At 40.8% G+C, this 10422-nt stretch overlaps 1 protein-coding gene across 1 annotated transcript in view; it reads right to left on the bottom strand.

Annotated features, from left to right (window-relative positions):
* TNKS (tankyrase) overlaps positions 1-6804 on the bottom strand; it is a 213750-nt gene extending 206946 nt beyond the window's left edge. Inside the window, exons 1-2 of the mRNA XM_019533970.1 lie at positions 6789-6804; positions 6391-6615 (exon numbers count right to left, since the gene is read on the bottom strand). Of these exons, the coding sequence (XP_019389515.1) occupies positions 6391-6615; positions 6789-6804 (241 nt within the window). The remainder of the gene's footprint in view (positions 1-6390; positions 6616-6788) is intronic.
* Between the last annotated feature and the right edge of the window lie 3618 nt (positions 6805-10422).

The raw sequence follows: 10422 nt of genomic DNA on the forward strand, positions 1-10422 counted from the left end.
GTTTGGCCATGGGGGGAACCCAGGTGCCCCCCCAGATCCAGGAGGCACCAGTTGCCAAGCCGGGGGGGAGGGGGACGCAGAGGGGCAGGGCTGATCTGGACTAGTCAGAGCTTGGGCGCTGATGGCCTGGACAAGCCCTGTGCCATGAGGGTCACGTGCTAAGCTCTGGTATGCCATGCCCAGACTGCCTGGACCATCAGGGGGCCAATGGGGGCCAAGCTCTGGCATGCCTGAGATTACCCTGCACCACTGGGGGGGTGTCCCCCTGATGGCACTGGGGAATCTGGGTACACCCACTGGTGGCGCACTGAGGAGGAATGATACGCCCATGCTCCCCTCCCAGATTTCTGTGGGATGTGGAGCACAAAGCTGCAGCCTGACCAGACGGGCAGACTTGGTGCTGTCACCGCCACTGCCACCGCCACTGCCACAACCCCTGTGCCTCCACCAGCACCACCACCCCAGCAGAACTGCAGCCCCAGCACCAAACTCTGCCCCCAAGGGGCAGCAGGCAAAAGTGCAACACATGCTCCCTCCCTCACAGAGGCACCACCACCAAGAGCCCTGCACCGCTGCTGTTCCAACACAGCCCCAGCTGGACTGCACCCCAGGCCCAGGCAACAATCCTGCCCCAAGGGTACCTGGCCCAGTAGGCAAGGGTGCAGTATGTACTCCCTTCCTCCCTCACCAAGCCACTGCTGCTGCCTGAATCTCGAGGCTGCAGGGTGCATGGCTGCAGCCCAGCTGGACCCAATGCCCCACAGGAACAGGACAACTGCAATAGTGCAGAGTTGTGGCCCCCACTGTGCCCCACCATGCAGTCTAGGCCCCCTGCCCCCACAGACTTACCTGCAGGCAGCTGTGGAAGCTGCTCCCATCACCCTGCCTGGCTGTAATGGTGACCATGTGTGCAGATGCAGATATGCACATGGTGCCTCCTGCCTCCCATCACCTTCCCCCACTCCTCCCCCCCAAGCAGCTTCTTGCAAGCTGGAATTGTGCCACTCTGCAAGGAAAAACCTAAAGTTCCTGGCTTCAAAGGGAAAAATCCATGATTTTCCCCGTTAAAGGGAGAAATCCTCATTTTTCCATGGAAAACGTTAAACCCGGATCCCTGTTTATCAGCAGATAACCCAACAGATTGATGAACCTACATAGTTCTGCTTCAAAACAATAGCAAACATGATAGGTATAAACAGACATCACAATTGAATCAATACCAATGAATGCAGGTAGAAGCTGTTAAAAATGCACCTGCTATGTCTGTATAATTCTGTCTGCAGCAATCAAAGGATAGCAAAACTGCTCCAGCGATAACCCCATTTCACTAAGGCTGAAGTCTGAGCGATGCAGCTCACCTACAGGATCATGACTATGTAATCAAGCCTAATAGCTGATGAATGCTTCTGAACAGCAACTCCCCACTCTCCTTTGAAAGTAGCTAAAACTCATGTTTCTCTAGGCCCTGTAAGCTATGTTCTCTTTCTACCTCCCTACAAAAACAGTGGGCATTTTTAATATTTATTTTTATTAGGATTCTATAGGAATAAGAAATCCTTAGCATCTTCACCACCTTACCAAAAGTGCTCCTCAAATTTTTCATTCTCCATGGCATTATTTCTCCCTAGCTTAGCTTCTAAAACCTCTACTAAGACTTTGCAACATCCATTGTTCAAGTGGTTCTTGCTTGATTTTTCCCTAAGGGAATGAACAGAATTCAGTCTTTGATAGTAAAAGTTAACAAAATGCTTCTCATTAGTACTGGGAGCTGAATCTAAACATTGACAGTGCAGCCTCATGACAAACGAGCCAACTCAAGATATATAAATATCACCAAAATGTTGTCCCAACAGTATTATTTCTAATGTTTCAGTCATTTTTTAGAACAGACACATTCATTAAGCGAGGCTAAGACACAAAGCTTTGATTACTATAATCATTAAAAATCCAGTGTTTAAACATCCCTTAAAAAGACAGCCAGGACACACCAACTTTTTTGGCTGGGTATTTGCAACCCTCTGGGATCTTCTGTTTCTTTTCTTTGATCTCTGTGTTTGAAAGTCTTATATCAGGCAAGACTACAAAATTTGACTGTAACTTGTCAAGTTACACATGCACCTTTCTATGTTGTTTCCTTTGAGGAAATTGTATGCGCAATGCAGTGGATTTTCCTTTTTTGGCATAACACCCATGTATTAGCTTGTCAGCAACTATGTTTGCATCCAGTTGCCAAACCTTAAAAAAACTGCCCAGCTGTGAAGCACATTTCCTCTGAAAACAAGTTCACATTGTATTTTCCATGTTAAGCCATGGAACTACAAAAAACCAAAAACTACAATTCTTCAGCTCTAACACAATCATGGTCTCAATGGTTTGCTGTCATCCAGCTGTACTATCTTGCTGTCTTTAGTTTTGCTCTGAAAGATCATTGTCCATGAGTTTTTCATATCTCCTGGTCCGTTTCATTCACCTCAATTACCATACACCACTTCCTGGCCATATTACTGGTAGAAGAAACAACACTGACATGCTAGGAATGATTTGTAAAAGGGGTTATATCAAAATGGGAGGTGAGGGGGAGTGATCAGGGAGGATAAATGGGGCATCTTGCATTACAGCATTTGGAAAATCCTGAGAATAGACAGCCAAAAACAAAAAAACCAAAAATACAAAAATTTGTTCCTCCAGCCTCCAAAAGGAAAATTTACTGGGTTTCACTAGAATTTTGGAGTCCAGGAATAAAAATTCTCATATGTTGTGTCAGTGTCAACAGACAGTGTTCTATTAATACTTTATAAAAGCATGCCTGATTGTTTAAATCTAATATCTGATAATTTGGCTTGTACAAGCCAATTTGTTTTGTGGCAGTTATGCTACAACAAACAAACACTGCTCAGTGAACAAATAAGGTTCTACTATCCATCTACTCTGGCAAGCTTCTTGCATTTCCTATCTTATTCAACAACTTAATGCATTAAATTAACTCTGCTCTGTATTCTGATATCTTAAAGAAGGCCTTTCATAAAAATCAAGAACTCATGAACAAAAAACATGATAAAGGACTAGGGTTTGACACTAAAAATTGTATTTTGTTTTTAAAAGGTGTCAAGTTACATGAAAGTAGTTTGAAATGAGACAGACTAGAATTAAGAGCACACACTGCAAATATTAAATAGTGTAACATTTTTTAAATCATTTAAGTAAAAATACAGCATGCAGTCACACACTGTAGCTTAGTCATGCTCACTGGCTTTTATATATATTATTAGCCATCCTTATGGTGACAGCATCCAGGCATGTGACTTGAAATGAAAAATACCCAACAATTGACAAATTAATGCCAACCTCTTAGCAGGTCCTAGGTAACTTAAAATTTGACCGTGAACAGTTAAAGTTCTGTTCAATCAAGCTAAGCTGTTCAGTGATCAAAGGCACCCTAGAATTTCCAAAAGTATAGTTTGCATATTGCTTTAAAAGATAAAAGGATCATCGCTGGATCCAGAATCTCTATTCACAGATTTTTAAAGCCAAACAGGGGACCAGCAGGTAGCCTCTTGCCTGACACAAAACATATAATTTCCTATATGAACTTCACTTATTCCAGATGAACGACTGTAAAGGTTTTGGAAAGACACCTATTTTTATCATAGAAATGCAGAGTTAGAACTGACCCCAAGAAATCCAGGACCATCCTCCTGCCCCGAGGCAGGACAAATACTATATTTTCACACAGATTCCCCAAATATAATACCCACCTTGTTTTTGAAAGGCAGAACAAAGAAAAGAAGATTTTCCTGAAGTTACTGCTGCACAGAGCAGGGCAGAACCTCATCTTCAGCTAACTCACCCTCCCTTTCCTGCGTAACTGAACGTGATTCCCTGGCTGTTGATGAACACTGGTCTCCATGGGTGGACCTATGACCCTGAAAAGAGCTCAAGTGTTCGAGCCAGAAATGCTGTGAAACAGACCAGAAGCAGCTAGCAGACAGCAAAACTGCTCTAAGAAAGGTTAGCTTTAGTGGAACATCAAGACCATTAAAAAGAAGAGATGGTTGTTAACACCCCTGGAGTGAGGAACAATGAGCAATTAAGTCAACTCTCCCCATCAGCTGCCTCAGTAGTGGTACCACAGCTGCTGCACCACGGAACAGGAATCAAATCAGGTTGCTTCTTTCCTAGGCAGAAAATCTTCTTCCACACTTAATGCATACATCACAATTTTGGGAGGCTGATTGATAGGGGTGGGGGTGGAGAAGTCCATGTTGTATGCAAAAAAATACAGCATTAGAAGAACATACCTAATATGTTTGTGTGTCTGCTGAAAAAACTCCAGTGAGGGAAATTCCACTTTTTTTCTAGGTAAACTGCCATACACATCCTTTCCCAAAACTAACCCAAGTTCTCTCTGCTGCAGATTTCTTCTTGTCCTACAAGGTGGACATCAAGAAAAAGTGATCATCTTCTTTGTAAGATTTTATCTACCGAGGAAAAAAACCAAACTAGTGGGACACACAAGTCTTACTTTCTAAACTAAGCAAACCCAGCCTTCAACCTTTTCCTCACAGGTCATATTTTCCAAGCCTCCTAGTCTTGTTGCTTTTCTTGGGACTCTCTCCAGTTTGTCCATACCTTTCTAGAGGTGAAGTGCCCAAAACTGGCACAGCACAGTGACTGAAGCCTCATCAACACCAAGTAGAATGAAAATTACTTTTTGTAACTTATATGCAACACTCTTAATGCATCTGAAAATAATATTTGCCCTCATTATGCAAAACACATTACAATGCCGGTTCTTCTTTAGCTGTGATTCATTAAAACCCACAGATTATTTCCTGTAGTTCTGTGAATTTGATTTCTCCTTCTGTCACATAATACTTGGCTCTTATCTGTGTTGAAATTTTACAGAGATGCAGTGCACGTGACTGAACATCCACTATGTTCCCCAGTTAGTTTTTCCAAAGATTAATTACCCTTACTCAAAATCTATGTTCCCAATTTGAATGCCTATGGCAGTGATTCTCAAATGGTGCATCACAGCATGCCACTGCCACAAAAGTGATGGAGGTATGCCACAAGAACCTCCTGTATGAAGAGATAAATGTTCTCCACCCCATCCAGCACGTGCCCCAGTGGCACCATGCTCCCAACCGTACTCTGCTGGAGAGAGCAAGACAGCGCAAGCTCCTGCTTAAAGATCCTAAATCAGTGTTCACAATTATAACATACAACTAAAACTTCAGCATCCAAATGTCTTTCCCTAGATTCAGTGTTATTAACCAGATGATTTTTATAATTCAGTTTTGTCAAAGGAGCAATAGTTAAAAGAGTTGGTACCAAATTTGTTCTACATATGATACTGCACTTTCAAGCTACTTCAATTTTAAAATAAAGAATAGAGAACTCTGCTTGAACAAAAAAGAAAAGAAGGAAGTACCAAGGTTAAGAATATGTACAATAAAACAGTGGTTCTCACTTTTTTTGTACTAGGACCTATTTGTAAACATTGACGGCCACTCCCAATGCAGTGATACTTATTCCTGACCCACTGCTCCCAGCCCCCCAGTGTGTGGGGCAGGGGGTCTTCAAGCAGCCCCTTGCAGGCTGGAACTCTGCCAGCATGCAAGGGAAAAAGCCATGGTTTCCCATGTTTTTCTCCTTTAAAGGAGAATCCATTTTTTAAATTTGTTGATCCATTTTTTAAGTCTGTTCGCAATCTTTTCATATATTCTGGAGACCTACTCTTGGGTCACAACCCACAGGTTGAGAAACGCTGTAATAAGAGACATCCAGATGAAAGAACACTTAATATGATACAAATAAATTTTAAATTGCTGAAACATTCTAGAAAATATGCCGCAAATATATTACCATGCTGTACTTATCATGGAACTAGTCCTCCAAAGCCACCTAATACTAGTAAGTTGGCTCTTCATTTCTTATAATGTGGGAAAAGTCCCCTTCAAACCACAGACAAAAGAGCATAAATGCCAAGTTCAGACTCAAGAAGTCAAGATGTTATCACAGAGTAAGTTTCCATGTTATTTTCCAATGCATTCTCACATAGTTTCCGCCAAGACAATATATTTATAAAATAATCATAAATTAACCTTAATTAGGAACTAAATTTTGATAGATCAGTTGTCTGATCTAGTTTATTCTTCCAGACACAAATTTAATAAAGATTATGGTACATGCCTGGAAAGCCATCTTCATATCAACTGACTTCATTACTGCAAGTGAAACACACCAACTTTTTAAGCAAAGAAAAAACAGTAGATCCCAGTGGCTACTGAGTGGCACATAAATAGTTACAACAACCGTTAGGAATACAAACTCAGTACAATACATTTGCATTTAATTAAACAGATATAATCAGTAACAGATACTTACCAATGCACACATCTATCTTGCCTTTGATAGCAGCTTCATGCAGAGGAGTGTAGTTCCAATTGTCTCTGGCATTTGGATCTGCCCCTTGACACAGTAACAGACTAACCACCTCAGCATGACCAAAGGAGCAAGCATTATGAAGGGGTATTAGCCCTCCGTCATCACGTGCATGAACATTGGCTCCAGTCTGCAGCAAGTGTTCTACCACATCCTTTCTTCCAAAACCTATAAAAACAGGAACATACCTCTGTTAAACTGCCTAGCAACATAATTTGGAATTCAGTATCAAGTGGGCTAAGAAATGGGTATTAGAAATAAGGAACAATTACTTATTACTTCATCTTAACCCCCCCAAACCCCCAAAAAAATACAAAACAAAAAACCCCAAAACAAACAACCCTGCTTCGCAATCATTTGGCCATAAATAAAGATGACCTATGAAGATAAAAATAATACGTTTTCTATTTAAAAGATACACTTACACTGACAATACACTGAGGTACTCAGCAGCAGGTCTCTTAAGACCTACACACTGCCACAGATTGCTCTGGTAACTGGTTCTGCAGTCTTTACTGCCTTTTTTGGTCCATTCTGAGAGGTCCTTGTACCTTAATGATTAGCTGAATTAAGCCATTAGCTTTTATCTTTCCAAATCAGGAAGAGGAGCATTTTAAATTCCATTCTTTTAGATGGGCCCCTGATCTTGAGTAAGGCCAAAGCCAACACATTTTTACCATAATTGAATCTTTAAGCAAAGATTCCAGCTTAAATAAAGATGGCAAACATACAACTGCTTACATTATTTTCTTCTGTAAGAGCTAGTAAATAGAGGGTTTGGTTCTTGGACTTTCCAAGAGAACCTGAAGGACAACCCGACTCTTTTTTCAAATCCCATGAATGTTATGGACTCTCTTCAGACAGCACAACTTACAAAATATAACTTGACCAAATCAACACTGACTGTAGTCTAGTTATTGTTCGACAAAAGGAAAGATGCACTGGGAGGGCCTCCCCTACATATTTATGTTAAGAAAACCAAGTAGGGAGTAGGATGAGAACCTGGTACTAAATAAAATGCCAAATGGACAAGTATGAAGGACAGAATGCTTATTTTGGCAAGGAAAATTGCATACTATAGAGTAAAAATGCCAAACATCTGACAATAAGAGAATTTTAAGACAGCACAAATAATTCCTCAATAAAGAGCATAAGGCAAATGTTTCAGTGCTTCACAAATCCCTTTAAACATATGGAAGACAATTTTTAAAAGAGATTATTTTCATGAAAGTACAACTTTGCTGTGTTTCTGGAAAAAAAGTCTTGAATATAATGACCTCTGAAGTTAACTACTCTAAATCTACAGCAGCTGAATGGAACAGACATCTGGTCTTAACTGTGAATACTATTCAACTTCGCTAGTACAAAAACTATTGCACAGAACCCAAAATTACACAATAGATTAAATGCTGCACTAACTAGAAATTGTATAATAGTATTGCTAGATCACAAAATCTCTCAAACTAGAGCCTTCCTGATATTTTAAAAATTGACCACACAAAAGTGAGAAAAGATTTATCATCATCATAAAAGATATAATATCAAGGCTTAAGAGGATTACTGGAAAGAAGCCTTCATGGGTTCAACTAGCTAAAGGAATGAGATGAACTCCATTGTCAGTCTCATATAATGAAGGAGGGCAGCACTGTATTGCTTGTACAGCTTATACAATCCACTGTATTCTTCAGAGTTAGAAATTTCCACATGGCAGGTACCACCTCCTGCTGTACAGCACTTAAAACAAATATTATGCCATTTTGGAGCAAGACAGGAACAATGGGTACATCTGAACTGCAATAGTAACCCCTACCTTCTTAGGCAGACACTATCCATTCAGAACACATATGTATATATATGGCCCAAATTCGGAGCTGTTTTAAGCCAAGGGTAAGTTACTTACTTCAAGTATAAGTTAGAACCTGGGCTTCATTATAATCCATGCTAGAACCCACCCATTTTGCAAGCTAAACCCCCAAAAGATCTCTAGCAGTGTCAGATATGGATTAATGGACTGTAATACTTTTTTGCTCTTCACTGGGTCTTAAGTATTCTTTTTAAAATCTTGCTTCCAGTATTAAAAACAATCTTACATTGATAGAACTGGAAACAAGCAAGCCGAAAGCTGGAACTATGAAAGGGAGGCTTTTTATTTATAGTGGCAAAGGTGTGACTTAAAGAGATTTTTTTTTCCTTAATTGAACTGTCAGCAAGGCCAATGCTGCTGTGTATCACTGCAGCTGCTCACCTCCTGACCTAAACTTTTACTATCAGTTAACAAACTAAATTAGGGAATGTCATGATGTAAATTTTCTAATAGGAAGAGACGATTTAAAGTGGCAGAATTGAAGGGTATTCGGAGCTACAGCAAAGCTAACAATACTCTGAAGCAGAACTAGAAAGAAGCTAAACCTTCATGCCACTTCCTTCATTCATGTACATCATCTACTTGACTGTGAAATGGAAATATGGCAGCACAAGGATCATAAAATAACGACTTTAATATTCAATGACTAAGTGCTTTATAACCTTTTGATTTTACAGATGTAACTATATCCACTGCTGCAGGTGATTTGGCATTTCCATATTTATATGGTAACAAAAAATTTGAAAGCATAATGTTTCTTAAATAAACAAATGCACAAGAACCAGCAGTTATGCTGCTGGAGTAAGGAGGCACAGAAGGATGCACGTTTACTTTTGAGGGGCCAGACACAACCCTCAGCATTGTTTACATGCATTTTCAAGGTTTTGCATAGTTGTGGTAAGTCTGTTTCAGTTCTAATTGAAATAGGCATGTTTTCTTCCATTTAAATTTGCTCAATGAGGGTACTTTTAACCCAGGAGTGCTGGGGAAGGGAAGGGGGGCTCTAATTAGAGTGGCTCCAAGAGAAGCACCACATCATCCCATGCATCAGTGCCCATGTTCTTCAAAATGGCAGCAGGGGTGCTTGAATCAAAGTTTGTTTCATGAGTTTTAGTTCAAGTGTCCCACCGCCATTTTGAAGAGCTGGATGCTGATGCACGAGACACGGGAAGCTGCTGGAGTGCAGTAATTACCACACTCTGGCAGACTCGATTAATTGATTCTGTTCCGACACACTGTAATTACAGAGCGTTGGATTGGAGCAGGTTCTGCACTTGTGTACAGACATCCCTAAAAGTTGAAACAAACGCTTTTAGGAGCAGTATCAGATAAGCCTCAGAGATTGGCACTCCTAAAAAGTTTGAAGACAGATATGTTGTCAGTCCCAGGAGAAATGTGCAGAAAACTCAATACAAATTAGAAAATGTAACTACTGCACAACTGCTTCCCACTGAAGATTTGAAAGAGCATCAAAATACTCCATATCATATATAATGCTACAACAGGGATCACCAGGATGATGCTTTCAAGGATGCTTTTAAGCAGGATGCTTTCAAGGATTTCTGAAATGCTTAGAAGTGTTTCACTTCCACTCTAATGCATCCTTATAAAAGCCCTTCTGGTCTCAGATGCCAAATACCTATTCTGTCATAAGATCAGAAGTAAAAAATAATAAGAGTGCACTGATGAACATTTTCTTGGCTGATACCGATAGCCAATGGTTAAACAACCATAATTGGCCAATGCTGATCCAATAATCAATATTCGGTAATAGTGCAAGGCATTTTAAACTACTGACATAAATAAACCTGTTTGCTTGTTTTGCATTTATCACACATACACGTCTCGTGACTACTTTGGCTCATGATGAGGAAGGTAATGGCTGCCTTATTCCCATGCACATTGTCCCCTCGCCTACAGCTCCTACCTGCAGCCCTTCTCCCCACACAGCCCATGTTGCCATCCTGGCTGGGCAGGACAGACCTTCATGCAGACAGCAGGACCAGGTGCATTTGGAGCCCCAGGGTACACTTGGCTAATGGATTGGGCCCTGTGCAGATGAGCTCCCACAGCCACCAAGCAGAAGCAGCTTTTGCAAAGACACCCATTGC

Source organism: Crocodylus porosus, unplaced genomic scaffold (assembly GCF_001723895.1).
Source record: "Crocodylus porosus isolate Cpor-Errol unplaced genomic scaffold, CroPor_comp1, whole genome shotgun sequence".
Classification (NCBI taxonomy): domain Eukaryota; kingdom Metazoa; phylum Chordata; order Crocodylia; family Crocodylidae; genus Crocodylus; species Crocodylus porosus.